Source organism: Apis florea, unplaced genomic scaffold (assembly GCF_048593485.1).
Source record: "Apis florea isolate Af1SG1 unplaced genomic scaffold, ASM4859348v1 contig_2272_pilon, whole genome shotgun sequence".
Lineage (NCBI taxonomy): Eukaryota > Metazoa > Arthropoda > Insecta > Hymenoptera > Apidae > Apis > Apis florea.
In genome coordinates, this window is record NW_028256549.1 from 2,099,797 (window position 1) to 2,117,428 (window position 17,632).

Genomic DNA, 17,632 nt, shown 5'->3' on the forward strand with positions numbered 1-17,632 from the left:
GCTTGGAACCTATGTTTAATTCATAAGAGATACGTTCCGGCCCAACCGTTCGTTTTTCTCCGAACAGGAAATATCGATCGGCTACCACTACTACCTTCCAAGGGACGTCTTCTCTCTCGAAACACTGTCACTTTCCACGTTGGGCCACGGTCTCTCGTAACGTTCCGTTTACGCATCGTATGAATTCCTTTCGAAAGCACACACAACACACAAATGTCCCGTGCATTTAAAATGTAAAAAAAGATGTAGAATATAATTTTAATAAATCTCCTCGAATCTCCTTTCCTTTTCAGGGAGGGAAAATTTGAAATGACGTCGAATAGAAAGTTCAACGTGTGTATGCAACCCACAGAGAATATGCTGAACGAAGAAAGATCAAATTCTCTCGCCTCCGGAATAGGGAGGAGGAGGAGGAAATTTTCTCTACAAAAATAAATCCTACGAGAAGAAACAGGAGTCCCTATATTCGTTGCGTGTCCCACTACTTGGCGCACTAAACCATTTCCCAGGTCGGGCCACGGTATCGGATATTCCAGCCACGACCGATGGATGCAGCCTGGATCGACGATAGATGGATCCACGGAATTCTTCCATCGTGCGGATTCTATCATCGTAGTTGGACAGTTAGCAATACCCATAGCTGGCAGGCTGCCAATCCGGCAAACGTTCCTCGATATTCCAATTGCCCCATCGCCATGACCCGTCGATATCGAGAAACTAATGTGCCAAAGGGTCGTGGCTTCTCCTCCACGCTGTCTCTCGTCCTTTTTCAACCAGCAGGGCGAATCTAACGATTCTCGCTCGCGTCCCAGGTGGTGAGTAACAATCGGTCTTGATTTACTCGTGAAATTCGGTTAGCGCGATATCGTTCGAGGATAAAAAGAGAGAGAGAGAGAGAGAGAGAGAGAAAAATCTCTCCCCGGGGAGGAATGGCGAAAGCTCGTTAAATGGAGATGGAGGAAGCCCTCGTAAAAGTCGTCCTCGTGTCTCGTTCACCACGCCCAGCGAACTATTGTCGTGGAAGCTCGGCTTCCACGAAATGTACCCCTCCCTCGCGCTGTCCTTGATTCTCGTCTCGAAGGGGACGAGAAACAACGTCTTCGATCCTTTTTTCTACCATTTCTACCGCCGAGTCGTTTGTTCCATTGTTTCCAACGATTCTACCTCGAATTCGGGGATTGCTCGTTTCGATCCAAGTGACTTTAACTGGCCGTAACCGTAACCTTGATAATTTTTCATCGAGAAAATCAATTTATATTTGAGAAGGTTATCAATTAAGGTAACAAGAGAACGTAATTATATAATTATATGCAATTATTTATTTTACAAATATACGTGTAATAATGAAACGTAGGATGGCGACATACGAGTGTTAAAGTTTGGTTGGAAGCGATTTGAATAAATATTTAAATTTCGAGACAATAGAGTCGGCCGGTGCAATGATGATAAACGCAATAATAATTCGCAGCGCCTAGTCATTTAAATACGCTAATGACCCGTGAATGAATTTATGCAATTTTAATCGGTCGATGGCTCCTTTCGTCGTGGAAAGGAAATTCGAAATTGCGATGTTTAAAAACCGATCGAGGGAAAAGAAATATCGCACCGATTTGATTCACGATCGGGATATGTCGTTTGTTTACGCATTTTTCGTTCCATCGCGTTAATTTCGAGGCAAACAAACCCTTTGCAATCGCAAACTGCAACCACAAATTCTCGCCACGTCCATTGATTCTCGTTCGGATTCGAGGGAAAAAAGTAATCGGTTAAAGGAGAGAAGCAAGTTGTATGGTATATAATTGTTACGGCGATAAACCACGCGAGAGACGCGTTAATTATTCGAGGTGGCGGGGTTTCTTGGAAATTGGTGCGGTTAACGAGCTCGTGGCGAGAGAGCACAATGTACGTAACGTAACAGAGGGGCCCTTTGTAGGATGAAAGGCATCTTTTAATCTCGGGCGTGCACGGCTCGGAGAAGAAGAAGAAGGTGGAGGAGGAGAAGAAGGAACTGCATCCGTTTCCGGATCCTAGACAGGCCTGTGATAACGGCGTGAAGAGGCCGCCCCGTAACGATTAACGTAATCTGGCGGAGGAAACTCGCATTGTTACCCGCGTTGAAAACCGTTTCTGCGGGTTTTTCACTCGGCTTGCCTTGCAGTTTCTCCTTTATCGCGGTTTCCAAACGCTGTCCAACACGGCCTCTGTCAGATCCGCCCGCGGGCGAACCTCTTCCTCTCCGCGACGGTGGCGACAGTGGTGGCGTGCAACGACAAACAGTGGACCGCATGAAAGAGAGAGAGAGAGAGATTCTCGACAGTTTGTTCGACGACGCTTGAAATCTACGCGGATATAACCGCGTAGATAGAGAGTTGAACGAATACACGCGCATCGATAAACTCGATTTTACACACTGTACATCTGTATATTCGCGTGGATTGACCGAAGATGCATGCTTGCTTTCAGAATGTAAATATGTAAACTTTGTTGCGCGTAATGTTGCGCGACAAAGGAGGTATAGAATTTCCCTAGAAGAATTTCCCTATCTCGAATAAAGAGAATATGCAACATCTTCCTTTACCTTCCCTCCCTTTTTCTCTTTGTTATATGGACGACGAGATCGTGGTTCAAAGTCCGATAAACCAACACACCTTGCAGGAAGTTAACCGGAAAGCATCTTTTCCTCGATCGACTTTTTAGTCACGATTCGCGATTTACTTTGTTTTTCCTCGAGAGAAGGGGGGATGCTTCGTTAACTATCTTCTCTCATTTTTTTCTCTCTCTCTCGTTCGGAAACGACTCGTTAAAACCGTCTCTCTCTTTCTCTCTTTCTCGAGATGCCATCATCAATCACCGCGAGTTTTATTATCGACTATCGTAAAAGGAAACTGTGTTACCGGTGAAATTAGGATAAAAGTGACCGGCAGATTTCTCGACGAACGATGAACTACATAACCGACAAACTATTGCCAATTAATCTTACGCGTCTCACGGGGGAAAGAAACTTTCCTTGGGAATATTATTATTGGAAAACGTTGGGACGAAGTACTCTTTACGACTACTTGCAAGTGTGGAGCAAGCGGGCAGGAAATTAGATTCGTCGCCGACATAGACAGACGCGCTGATAGCATTCATTCTTCCCCGTGATAACGAGAAACGAGGTCAATTGGCTTACTTGGTTGACGCCACGAGATCATCGTTGCTTTAGGGATATTAGGCAACGAAACCGAACGCTTTTGCGCTCGTTTCTCGCCCACTTTTCTTCCTCGCCCGCTATTAACAAATGCATCATCGATTCGTTCGAACGGATCTTTGCCATTTCGCGAACGAACTCGCAATTATTACGAAACTCTTTGACCCCAGTTGTTCGTATAACGTCGATTTTCCAATTTTTTGTAAATTTCGATAAGATATAATACGCAATGACGATTACTTCGAGCCAATTGGTAGATAAATCTCGAATAATTTTCCACTATGTTTGAATCGATAGTTTCTATAAATTTTCAGGACGCAGAGAGAGAGAGAGAGGGAGTGGGAATAAATGGAATTCATTGGAAAGGATCTTTGCAATTACGAATGAACTCGCAATTATTACGAAACTCTTCGACCCCAATCGTTCGTGTTATATCGTCGATTTTCATTTTCCACTTTTTTGTAAAATTCGATACGATATAATAACGACGATTATTTCGAACTAATTGGTAGATAAATCTCGAATAATCGATTTTCCACTGTACAGTGGAACAGAATTACTTTCTATAAATTTCTATAAATTTTCAAGACGCAGAGAGAATCGGAATAAATGGAATTCATTCGAAAGGATCTTTGCAATTGATGAATGAACTCGCAATTATTACGAAACTCTTCGATGTCAATATAAGAGTCGAGAACATCGATTTTATTTTCCACATTTTTGTCCAAATCCAAATTTCGATAATATACGAACGCGCAATTATTTCCTCGAATAATCGATTTTTCCATTATATTCGAGCAGAATCTTTCTATAAATTTCCATAATTTCTCAGGCAGAGTCTAAACGGAATCGGGCAACAATCACGTGACGAGTGCCGCGCTATTTATTTGCCCCGCCTATCCACGCTAATGTTTCCAAACTGGCGGCAAGGGTAACACGTATCCAACTTGCAACTCCTCCCTCCAACATCGGTCAAACTTTCCTCTCCTCGCTTCTACCAAACCGTCGTGTTTACCTTCGACCGATTCTCGCGCGTCTCGATCCACCCCCCTCTCTTTCCCCCCAATTCTTCGCGCACCCGAAGTTTTCTTCTATTATTTTTGCACTTCGAACGGCGACGATATTTATTCGTGTGCTTGATTTTTTTAAAACATCACGAATGGAATCTCTTTAATCTTAAAACGAAGCGCGGAATAGATTTTTATTCCAAAATGCGAATCGTGGCGATATATTATTTTCGAGTATTTTTAAATTAAATTTCCAATAGCCAAGATGACTTGATTTTTCGTTACTCAATAACGAAATTATTTCTCTTCCTATTAATTAAGAATACGGAGGGGGGAAAAATGAAGATGTAGTATAAGAATGATGGACGACGGTGAATGCAAGGTTTGCTCTAAGAAAGGTGAAAGACATGAAATGACATTTTATCGCGATAATTGCCTTGACAAACCGAGAATCCATCTTGGTAATTACTTTATTATTAAAATATCGCGCAAAACAACGATATAAACTTTAATAACCGATAAATTCTCTTTCTCTCTCTCTATATATATAAAGATAAAATATAAAAGTTTTATACGTTAATTTGTGTGTGAATTCATTTTAACCACTCGCCATTCTACATTCTATTATTATCCATATATTTACGCAATTACATTCTAACGTCTCTTGTTACCCAACCTTCATAACCTTCTTAACCCTTTCCACTATACAAATTAGCTAGACAAAATCTGGGCTCAAACGATAGAGCATTTTGCAACGTAGATTATAAGAATCGTGGTAAGAACTAAATCTCGATTGAAAAAATTAATTCTACGAGTCGTAATGATACAGGAAGGGGTTAAATATAAATACGAGCGCAAAGGGTTAAAAATTACCTACGAAATTGACTGCGAGGAATCCCGAGTTGTCGAGCGAAAAACGATTAATCGACAAAGAAACTTCGTCAGATAACAATAAAACGAAAAACGATATTTCTTTTTCTCCCGCCTAGTTTCGTTCATCGAAAATAACGGCACGAAACTCGTTCGAGGAGACATCCTCGACGCAATTTCCCCCTCGACAGGTAGGAGCTCGATCCTGGATTCACGCCGCGTCCCGGCATTTGCATCGAAATTGTTGCACCGTCGACGATCGCTCCGTGTCACGAATCCGAAAATTTTTCGAGAAAATCGCGCCCGTTAATCGCGCCGCCATCTTTCTCGCGATATTCGTCCACGGTGATTAAGTTTTTCTTTTTCCTTTACGACGGTGAAAGTCGTACGAGCGCTGGAGGAAACCTTTACGCTCCTCGCTCTTTACAAATAGAGTCGTAAAAAAATAGGATATCTATCCGGTCGGCAAAATCGTATCCGTGCCCCTTCCGATCGTGACAAAGGAAGGACACGTTGCAGAAAGGAGACGAGCAGTTAGTTTTTTTTTATGGACGTAAAATTATAGCGGATATATAGATGAGGGGAGAGGATTTATTAAAAATGTTAAATAATATTTGTCGTGAACGATATTAGAAACTTGTATAATAATTGCCCTTTTTCTTCTTTTTATATGAGAAAAGTTTTCGACAAAATTGTTATTATACACGAGACTGCGCATCTATTTTCCGTTACTACTTGCTTAATCGTAAAAATAGTTGTTCAGATATTACAGGATAGGATAGGATGTAACACTTATCACATCCACAAGTTATTTTAACAATTTATCATTCGAGGTAATAATCGAAAATAATTATAAATATACGAAAAGGATGAATCGGGTAGAAATAAATGTTATATACATTTTCAACGAATCGATTGTGAATTACTTGTTTTGCATCATAGACGTTTCTAATTTACAAAGGTGCACGAATGTGTTGGCGCGAATAAAATAAAATTTCCTTCCTCGAAAACAATATCGTACTTACGTTCTCCTTAGTCGAGGAGATCTGCCGCCTAGTCCTGCCGTGATAGACCCGCGGTCTGACCAACGTGTGTCTGCTGAAATCTGGGGACGGTCCTGCAACAGAGTCGAAATCGGTGGAAATCGTTAGAGAAATCGTCTCTTCTCCCCCTTTGTTCGCATATTCTAGCTGTAGTGGTGGACCAGTTTCGAGGGAAAATCGATCCAACGCATCGCAATTGACATCGATTGAAACGAGGAAATTAACCAAGTTTTCTTCCGTTTTCGCGCCATTTTTAATATTCGAAAGAAGATTCGTTCGCGAAGATGCGAAAGAAACGTTATGCTTGCACACACACACACTCTCGATAATTTCTCGAGAGAAAGCAGGATAAAGTGGTTTCAAGTTGAAGTAGACGATAAGCAGATTTCTCTGCAAGGATCGTTTCCAATCCGTTTCTATAATTCTGAACGGTGAGCAAGCAAGTTTGAATTTATCGAGAAATAATAGAAGTAAAATATATATTCAATTGACTCTTTGCAACACGTTCACGACTTTCGATCAAGAAGCTCCTCTATGGTAATCGAGACTGCACCACAATTAAAGGGAAGGGATTGAAGAAAGTCGGAAAAAAAAGGTCTTTAACCCCACAAACTTCTGTTTTGATCAACTTTTGATCATCGAGCGGCAGATTATCGTTCCCTTTAAAAGGAACCTCGAATCCCGAATACGCGGACTAAAAATACTCTCGCCAAGCATCGATTAGGGGAAGCGCGTTTCGCCCGCCAAGTACGTTATTCGGCCTTGATCGAGCTGGCTTGCACTCCGCATTCGTCTGGTTCCAGTTATCTTCTGTCGAGTGTTCTGGCGAGAAAAAAAAAAAAAAAAAAAAGTTCGTTCAGGACGAGGGTGTGCGTTCGAAATAGGAGAGGAGAGGGCTTGGCTTGGCCACAGCGTGGGCCACGGCTGAGCGTAGGTGGGCATCGAACGTAAAGAAAAAAATGTAATTATCATTCTCACTTTTATTCGAGAGAAAAAATTCCATGCGCACACATTCTGGGGGGGGAAAGAAACGCGAAGAATCTCTCCCTTTTATTATTATGGATAAAATTCGTATTTTAGCGATGGAAAAAAAAAAAAACATCAAGGCGTTTATATCCGTTGCAGGCAAGGAACTTGCTCGCGCGAATAACTCGCGTTTCTTCGTCCGACAAAGTTTCCCCTTTGGACGGCTTTGGAATTTATCAAGGAATTCAGTTAGCTCGGATTTAACCGACCGTCCGTAATTTCCATCCCCCCGAACGATGAGAAGAGTCAAATTACCCGGGAGTCGAAGAAATTCTGCTAAATATTCCGGAAACCACCTCCTTTTAACCGGCCAAATTAAATATTTTCGGATCGACGAGCCTATCCTCCGCCACGTAACGAGACGCGTGCCACTTATCTCCTCCGCTTATCTGGCTCGATTGAAACGGAAAACTGGTGGAGGATCGAGCGATCGATTAAACGAGATCGTGCGGAGGCGTGCGGTGGAAACGGCATTGATCGAGAAATAGAAGTAGGTCGTCGTGGTGGAATTTTGATCGGCCGTTGAAAATCGCGAGGCGGAGCCAATGCCGCGTCCGGCACATGTGTGTTCCGTTTATGGGAACGAGATTGACGTCAAGGGTGACCAGGGAAGAAGGGGCGGCTCGCAAAAAGATGGACCAAATGTACGGGGCCCCTTCGATGAGGAGGACTCTCGAACGAGCAACTTTATCGCTTGACGCAAACGGTGCTCCCAGAACTTTTCTTCCTTTTCTTTCTTTTTCATCTTCTTCTTCTTCTTTCTTCTTTTTTTTCCTTTTCTTTTTTCCTTCTTTCCTCGAGCTCTTGCACGATTAATCGTCCCAACGAGAGGATCCTATTCGTTTCGGCTCACAGGCGATTAATAATCGAAGCGAAATTTCCGCAAATCACGATGAAACACGGTGCGATAAATGTTGGATGCGTTAGAGGTAATCGTGTCGTATACGTGTCGTACACGCTCGGCCACGGATTGGCCGCGTCGCGTCGTTCGTTTGCGGACGCCCCCATCGGTCGAATATTAAATTTTACCAGACTCGTGTCGAGGTTGGATCTTGCGGCAGCTATTAAATTCGAATAACGCGGTTGGCAGCCCTGTTACCGGATACGTAACGAAAGCACGGCCATGTCGCTGTGTCCGCCGTGTGGATGTGCACGATTTTCCATCCCAACGATTTCCAACGGACGCGCAAAATCGTAATTTCGCGTTACGTATTTCGGAAAGAATCGCTTTTTCTGCGCTGTGAATCCTATTGGCGGGTATCAATAGGACGGATCGCGAATTGAAAACGCATTTAATTCGGGATGGGTTTAATTGGGTCGACGCAGCGCAAATCCATAATTACTTCCCGATTGTCTAACGGATTTAAAGCTATTCACCCGTTACGAGCCACGATTTGTCGTTAATTTCCTGTCCAACAGGAAATCAAAACCGATCGAATCGTGAGATTTTTCACGCAATTCGATGATCACGTCACACGTTACTTCCTTTCCCCTTGCATCGTGCGTAACGATTGAAAAATTTACGAACCGTTTTTCTCGAACTTACGATACAGATTTAAATTATTCAAAATTACTTTCCCCGATATTACAATCACGTCAAGCGTGAGATATGTGAGAGACGTAGGTGTGAAACGGCCATAATGCGATCGGTAACGACGTCACAACAATTGAATAAAACTAAAAATTTACGAACCTTTTTTCTTCAACCTTCGATCTTACAATACAGATTTAAATTATTCAAAATTACTTTCCCCGATATTGCCATTACGGCAAGCGTGATACATGTGAGAGACGATAACGTGGAAAGTACGGTAACGTAGATGTGAAACGGCCATAACGCGGTCGGTAACGACGCTACAACTTTATCGCTCGATTATATTCGTGCGAGCGTGCACGCGGCATTAGCGTGTTGTGTCATTGCTCCACACGTTCTCGTGGAAAGAAATTCGAGCTAATGACAGGGATCTAGAGTAAAAGCGGGTAAAGCCATCGAGTAGAGAAATAAAATATTCGAGTCGTTTTTCGAGAGCACACTCGTTCGGTTCGATCGATCCGCTCGTACGATCGCAGCCGTAAGAAAGAAGAAGATAGATAGATAGATAGTTATCGCTGGAGAAAAGTAGACGGGGAAGAAGTTCGTTGAATGAACTTGTCGGTGGAATCGAATCTCGTCGAGTCGAGCGGAAAACGCGAAATAGAGCGACGGAGGAAAGTTTGAGAGACGCTGGTTGGCGTTAACTAGATGTACGTGGTGAAACTCGAGGATTGGACGCGAGCAACAAGGGGAGAGGACGAGGGAATTAGCGACGGTCAATTAGGTCGTCGTTAATTCGGTGTACGGCGCACATACGTGCGTGCATCGAGGCATGTGCGAAGGCGGATCTGCATTTCGTGGGTTCCCATGCCTGCTATCCCGATTTCACATGTGTTGCCGAGGGAAACCAAGCCTGAGAAGATTCCACTGAATTTGGCCGATCGGTTTCAGCCATCGCTTTATCGCGCGGACAAATGTCGATTCGCTGTTGCCACCGAATAAAAATGCCGAACGAGAATAGTGTGTTTATTATTCATATTTTCACGCGTGTTCGTTGTTCCGTGGGAAACGAATGAAAAACATTCCACCTGAGTTTGGGTTCCCGTTCAACGACCTTTTTCACGCGATAAAGTAAATTATCGCGTGAATCAATGTTGATTCGTCGTTATCGCGTGGCCATTGAATGCTAGAGAGAATTGCAGAGAAGAGCAAAAAGAGAACGACAATTTTTTTTGTCAATTTGCTCGAATTTTCTATGCTTCGAAGAGAAAATTTTCTACCATTCTATAAAAAAAAAAAAAAAAAAAAAAGAAATTCTTTCGAATTTCATCGATAAATTCCCGTTCAACAGATGTTTTCACGCGATGATCCACTTTATCATCGCGCGAATCAATGTTATCATATGCCTTTGGATATCAGGAAATTCGATGAAGAGAATTTTTTTTATTATTATTATTACTTTTTTTTTTTTTTTAAATTTCATACGCGTTCCATTCCCAAGGGAAACTCTATGCAAGCCTGACAAAAATTTCGATGAATTTTCGTTCATCGATCTACGATTATTTCCTTTATCGCACCGCTGATTCACCGTTCTCATATCCCACCGAATACCAGAAAATTGCATTCGACGAGCGCAAGCGGTCGCGTTTTTTTTTTTTTTTTAGCAACAAAAGGATTTTCTCTCAAATTTCTCTCTTAAGTTTCGATTCGATTTACAAATTCGATCGTGTAACTGCCGACCATCGACGAACATTGTCGAGAACGTTTTTTCTCTCCTCCCCCCGTTACGAGGAGAAAAGTTTCTACGAGGAGCTCCCCCCGTGGCTAGGCGCTTTCGAATTAATTGCAACGTGAATGAACCAAGTTGGGCTTAGTGAATGGACCAATCAGAGCTCCATTTCTGCACTGCTTCGCCGATCCTCGTCTGCGCTCGTTAGTCAATTAAACTTCGTAATTATAGCTCGTACGGAGGAGAGGTTCGGATGGGGGCTGACGATCCCATCTGATGCGTGACTCACCACGGATGTTGCAAATTTTTCACATGTTCCATCCTATCCTATGTAAATATTTTTCAACGGTATACATTTTTCACGTACAGAAAAGTATAAATAAAAAAAGATGCCTTATTATATTTTGATAAAAAAATTCCATGTACAGGGTGTTTCCGGATTGAACGATCCAACGATTCGATGATATGTTCTATTTGCTGTAAAAAAAAAAAAAAAAAAAAATAAGGAAAGAGCGTTATATAAGCATTGGTCAGCAAATGCTTTAAAAAAAAAGGTGTAATAAAAATATGAAAGTTAAAGCGAATAGCGTGTTCGAAATGTAAGAATAAAACGGTGGTATTTATTTATTTATTTATTACGAAATTTGCTCCATGTTTATCGTTTGAAATAATCGAACGATTAAATAGTTTATTCGCTAAAGATGAAATTCGACGAGAATGATATATTCAATTTCCCTAAGACGTCATAAACTTGCGACGGCGTTTTGAAATGAAAACATAAACTTTATATAAATCTTCTATAAATGGGAACACCCTGTATATAGAATACGCGATGATAAATTATATTTCGAATCGAAAAACCGGATATTTATTTCTCAATACTGTTTCCATTATCTACGCTGATTAATATTCCCACGATAATTAATAGCATTTAATCGAGTTTCGATAAATCTAAATCGAAATTAGAATTTCCCTCCTTTGCTGCATTTCCTCCTTTTTGCTCTCGATAATCAAAACGACAAAGTTAAAAATTATATTTCGAATCGAAAAACCTGTATCTCAATACTGTTTCCATTATCTGATTAATATTCCTACGATAATTAATAGCATTTAATCGAGTTTCGATAAATCTAAATCGAAATTAGAATTTCCCTCCTTTGCTGCATTTCCTTCTCCCCTCGATTAATCAAAACGCGATAAACTTCATTACGCCTCCTTACGTTTACAATTCAGCAATGTCGCAATAACAACTGTTCCCCCACATTAGTAAACGTCCAAATATTACGTTACGTTCTATCCCATACTCGCATATTTTTAGATAGCTTCGCCTCATTGAATTTTACGATTCTTTCCTCTCTCTCTCTCCCTCTCCTTCTTTACGCCGAGGCGCATTTTCCGGGGACGATTCAGCCGCGTTCATCGGATTAATTCGCGCTCCGAGCAACGCGAGCGTGAAATCGATTTATCGTCAGACCTATTCCCCCCTATCGACCCGCCCCGCCGACGATTCACCTTCAGCTCGAGCGCATCTTTTCCGCTCGCGCACTCGTGTATGTATGTGTGTGTATATATATACGCGTCCGAGCCACCACTCGGCTCGCGGATAGAATTTCAACGCGGCCGAGACCTTTCAACCAGTCTTTTTCAACTTCCACCGTTTTCTCCGTTTTTAATTCGCTAATTCTTCTCTCCCTCTTTCCCGATCCTTTCTCCCTACTTTTCTCCCACCGCAAACGAAAGTCTCCCGCCTTTGTTTCCTCACGATCCCAACGGATAATAAAAATTAGTCCGCCTGCCAGACTGATTATTCGTTCGGCCAATCCTTCTCCTTCCTTTCGACGATTGTCTTCCGTGCAAGAGTGGGAAGCGAGTTCTCGAAAAATTCTTTCGCACGTAAGAGGATTCTCGGTTTCCAAACCGTCATTACAGAGGGGGGATCGAGTGGATGCAAGAAGATTCGAAAGGCTAACATTTATATCTATGCGTTGCATTTCAATTTCACCGTTACATATCGATTCGCCTGTTTCGCCAATTTTTCATCACTCGATCCCCGCCGAAATAACTTCGAATATCCGAGAGTATAATTCTATTCGAATATTAGTTTCGGTTTCGATTTGTCTATCGGTATCCGTTTCCCCGTTATCGCTTTTTCATTCCGTTTCGTAAAATTACAATATCGAACGTTTGTACGTGTATATATATATATAGGGAAAAAGGTTCGTTCGTATTGGTTTGCTGTTAATTCACGTACTCTCCAAGATTAATCAACTAACGGGAGGTGAGGAGGGCCGGGAAGAAAATTGATTTCGGCGAGTCTCTCAATTTGAGAGATATACCTAGCCTACCCGTGAATCACGAGGCGAAAGGTGCGCTTGCTTTCAAAGTCGTCTCCCTCGAGTGAATTCGCGTCGAAGAGACAGGCCAGGTGAATAAATTTCTCCACCGTCGGAAGAGGGAGAAAAAGGACGTGCAGTCGGACGCAAAGTCTGCGACGCGTCCGATCGACGAAAAGTTGAAAAGGTAACTGGTTAAAAAATCTCGAATTAAGTTTAAGTAATTACTTGAATTGAAACGATACACGCTCATAATTTATATAATCCGTTCTTCGTGTAATCTTCGTTTACGATTATTATATCACGTTTCGAAGAATAAATTGTGTAACTTGTCCAAGTAATTTTATTCGTAAGTTCAACCATTAAATTTTCCCCGTCACCGACAACGAGACCAACGTTCAACGTCGTCAACGTGGCTCGGGTTAATTGCCGCGAATAGACGTCAAGTGATGCCTTTCCCTTCTCGAATTACACTCTGCTCAAAAACAAACGTCCCGTTTCTTTCTCTCGAACGTTCGTATAATACTTTTTTCCATCGTTTCTCCAACCGAATCGACAACGGTCTTCTCCGCTGATCTTCGTTCGCTGTGTTATTCGATACGCGGATCGATAACGGCCCAACTCGCGTGTTTACGTTTTCTCTCCGACGAAAACAGTCGGGGAAGAATATCGTGCGTCTGAATGGACGGAGAAACGGGTCGCCGCGATATTTCGACAAATTCGAGGGAAGAGAGAGAGAGAGAGAGAGAGAGAGAGAGAGAGAGAGCTGGCTGGCAGACGCGCGAGCGGGAAGTATTTCTGATTCCCGAGGAGAGCAGGGGAGACGCGGTGTTTTCCTATTCCAGAAATAACGCCGCGCCTCTCCTCCCTGCCGCGGGATCTCCTCCATCCTTTTCTTCCCTCTTTTTTCCCCCCCTTTATTTCCGTCCTGGTTTCTGGTTCCCGTTAATTCTCACTTTCTCGCATCGGCCATCTAGCGCCCATCAACGGATTTATCTTAATGAGACGTACGAAATAATAGAAGAAGATGGCTCGAAGGACTCCAATACTTTAATTCGGCCACCATATATCAAAGGAGGATAATAATTTCGACAAATTTCGCGTACTTTTATCACATTTTATTGTGATATTTTCCCTGACAAACCGAGGATGCTTTTTAAGTAATTACTTTATCATTAAAATATCACACAACAATATAGATTTTTAATATTCAACAATTTAATATTCAATAAATTATCTTTCTTTATATGTAAAGATAGATAAAATATTAAAATATAAAAGTTTTATATGTTAATTTGTGTGTGAAATCATTTTAAGTTAGCTAAAAAATTCACCGAACGCGTGCGGGAAATCGTCTGGAGTTGTTGGTTCGCCCGAGCTAAAGAGGCCCAGAGTGCAAAGGGTTAATAATCTTAGAAAGACGCTTCCGTAATTTTTTTTTTTTTTTTTTTCGAACGAACGTAGCAACGGAGACGGAATTGAAATCGGAAATCGGGTCGTGGCGTGCAGGAAAAGCGTAGGTGGTCCGTCCTCGTCCATTATCTCTGCCTCGTCTATATTATCTGCTTCACCTCGGATAACGATATCTTCGTTATTGCCGAGTTTGTGCCGAGTCGAAGAGAAATATTTGCGGAAGCGAGAACGATTCCACCAGCGGAGAAACTGCGGATCCGATCGTTCGATAACCGGGGAGGGGCGAGCAAAAGTGATTAATCGAGATGGTAATTAGACGTCGTTAAGTCGACGGCCGGCGACGACACTCGTCTCGCGATGAAACGATGAAAGTTTCGAGAGAGAACGCCGACCCATTAGCGGGATAAGAGCGAACGCGGACGCCCCCGCACGAATAATGGGTTTTCGATAACGAGAGGAGAACGATTGCCACGATTATTTTCGATTTCGTGTCGACCGCCTCTTTTTAATGATACGGGCTTCGAGAACGCATTTCTTTCTCTCTTTACTTCGGGAATATTTGTTTCTTCACTCGCATTATATAGGATCCAACGTTGGATGGATAGATAGATAGATAGATAGATGGGTTTAAATATACAGAATGTAGGACGAGAAACGTCGATTCTACGATCAGACACGTTCCATAATTCTAAGAGCGAAATTCCTCTATAGATTTAGCTATGGAGAATAAGTTCGATTTGATACGAATTCTGATGTACAAAAAAAAAAAGAAAAAAAGGGGCACGAGATCAAATTTAAGTTTAAAGTAGCTTTGTATAATTTTCATGCAAATCCTGTCCACTCTAGAAAATTTACGCCGCGAAGGGTTAACCGTGGGATCGTCTACGATTCCAGAATTTCTATTCCTATTTCTCTAAAAAAAAAAAACAAAAAAAAATTGTACCTCGAAGGGTCGAGCCGTGAAATCGTCCTCTACGATCTTACGATTAAACGGCCGACGTGCTGCATACGCATCAACGACGTTAACATAACTTTTCTTTCGAATCGGAATCAAACGTCTCTTGAATAATTTATCAAAAAAAAAAAAAAAAAGGATGGGAATTCGTCCCTCGCGCTCGCAGGATAAACTTTGAACTCGCGCGAGAGCAGGAGTCGTTCACGAAAGTGGTCAATTAGGCGAGCGAAGGAAGGAAAAAATGGTTCCAGGATTCCCTCGAAAGAGAAGAAACTCTTATGCGTTCAGGACGCGTAGTATAGCGAGAGAGCGGGGCGATGACACACGCCCAATATAAAACGCGGTTGTGTACGTGCGAGCACGCACTCTCACGCACACCTACGCGCGCGATACACCAAGCGTACGCACGAAGCCAGGGATCTCCCTCTCCCCACCCCTCGCCACGTTTCTCCTCCTCCTCCTCCTCCTCTTTCGTGTCGATGCACGAGGCATACACTCGGCGGTGGAGGCTCGAGGTTACCGAATCGGGGACCGACCATTTTTCGGGGATCCGAATCGGCCTATCGATCTCTCTCCGTCTCTCCGTCCTCCCTCCCTCCACGGAAATTCGACGAAAACCACCCGCTTCTTCCCCGCGGCAGTCCCGTTACGCGCACCACTTTCCTCGTGTGCGTGTTTCGACCATCCTTCCTTCCGCGATGATTTCTCTGGCCATTTCGTGAAAGGAAGAAACGAAGGTGTTTCCACAGTGTTTCGATGGGGGAATGTTTTTGACTTTTTTTGATAAGCGATGACTTGTTCGTATTTTTTCGAAAAAATTCATTCGCGGCATGAAATTCGCCTATTCATGTTAATGCGACGAAAGGATTGTCTTGATGCGTCTATTAGAGCGTTGGAAAAATATAACGTGCTAATGTTTTCGTCCTCCCTTCGCTTTTTTCGAAACGCAGAGAAAGCAGAAAGCATTCTTCCGCCGGCGACGAAGCGAATCACGATCGATTACAATACGCAACACACGAGCTGTTGGATGCGGGCTAACTTCTTAGGCTAACTGCTTAAATAACTAATACGAGCAAATAGGTATATCTCCTCTTTTTCAATTGCGTCGAGAATCAAGGCGAAAATGGAGAATCGAAAACGATATCTTTCGGTTACACGATTCTCAATTGTTCTTGTTCACAACGATCTATAGCAAGAACGTAATTGGAGAAAGTTTTCTTTGCTTAGTTATATTTATAAGCGGCAAAAAAACTTTTTTTTTTTCTTTTTTCAGTTTCCAATCAGCGTCGAGTGTCTCGGACTAACTTGCGAGAAGGAATCGTGACGAAGATTCGATGTCCACACTCTGTTGCCATTTTTCCAAGTATCGATCCGTGAAAGACTCTCGCGAGACACGAGTCGCATCATCACTCAATTTTTCCAAGGATTACCGCATGTCTTTTTAAATTCGGTAAAATTGAAAAAAAAAAAAAAATAACAATTAACCATTCTACGCAACGCTGCCCGAAATTACTTCGTGTTCCAGTCAAAAATTTAATTTTAATTCACGGTACACCAAATGAAATGGAGGGGGGCGTAGCAATTTTTGCAATTTCATATTTTATATTCGATCCCCGGAATTCTCGTCTCGTCCGGTTCACTTTTTTTCCTCCCCCCTCGTCTGCGAAAATCGTCCCATAAAAAGCATCCGGAACGGTTTCCGCTTGACGCACATTCCTCCGAAATTGTTCAGCACGTATTCTCGGCACGTGATCCGAAATTTCTTTCTCGGCCGATATTGGAAACGTGCGGCAAAGGTTAAAGAAAGATTAGATTCTTAGATTTTTCGATCACGAGATTCGAATCGAGAGAGAAATCTTGCGATCGAAAACGAGAGATGACGAGATTGCGATGGTTGTTCATTTTTATAATCTCGAAACGCGACTGGAAAATTGTCGGAATACCATATGGTAAGCGAGCGAGTATGAGACGTTTGCGAGGATTCGAAGATCCTCTCGCGAACTTGATCATTAACACGACTCGCCGTTATTTGCATGTTAATCGAGCAAAGTACCCGACTTTTCCACGAGACGGTGTCGCGACTCCGCGAGCTCGCTTATTTACAACAACTTTAATTAAACCGCGCTTCTCCGCGAGTGTCCCTTAATGACGACGCACAGCGTAATTGCAGCGCAGCCAACGCTTCTCCCTTCAACGATCCTCCACTGTCCGTAATACACGTAATGCTCTCGTAAATACTCTCGTGACATTTGTACGATAACGCGACAATCGATTCAAAGAAATACCGAGATATAGCGTCGAGAACGAGCGAAGAGAGAAACTTCTCGAAATCGTGCAAACACAATTCGAGCTTCTTTCAACGTCTGAACGAAATTTTTCGAAAACTCGGCAACACCAAGTTTTCTTTCTCCCCATTTTATCTTTTCGAAATTTCACTGTAAGCAACTTAATTTATCACGTTCGATTCCTTCTTGAGAAGAGTTCGTGATTTCTAATCGTATCCCGAAGAAGGATGTTGTTAAATTTCCAGAA

At 42.5% G+C, this 17,632-nt stretch overlaps 1 protein-coding gene and 1 long non-coding RNA gene across 2 annotated transcripts in view; one reads left to right on the forward strand and one right to left on the reverse strand.

Annotated features, from left to right (window-relative positions):
• Meltrin (disintegrin and metalloproteinase domain-containing protein meltrin) overlaps positions 1–17,632 on the reverse strand; it is a 44,788-nt gene that overhangs the window by 13,839 nt on the left and 13,317 nt on the right. The window contains exon 2 of the mRNA XM_086902687.1: positions 6,093–6,184. Within this exon, the coding sequence (XP_086758813.1) occupies positions 6,093–6,184 (92 nt within the window). The remainder of the gene's footprint in view (positions 1–6,092; positions 6,185–17,632) is intronic.
• On the forward strand, positions 294–16,597 carry LOC147658393 (uncharacterized). The gene is made up of 2 exons (XR_015290592.1): positions 294–815; positions 16,374–16,597. It is a non-coding gene; the product is annotated as an uncharacterized LOC147658393 (long non-coding RNA).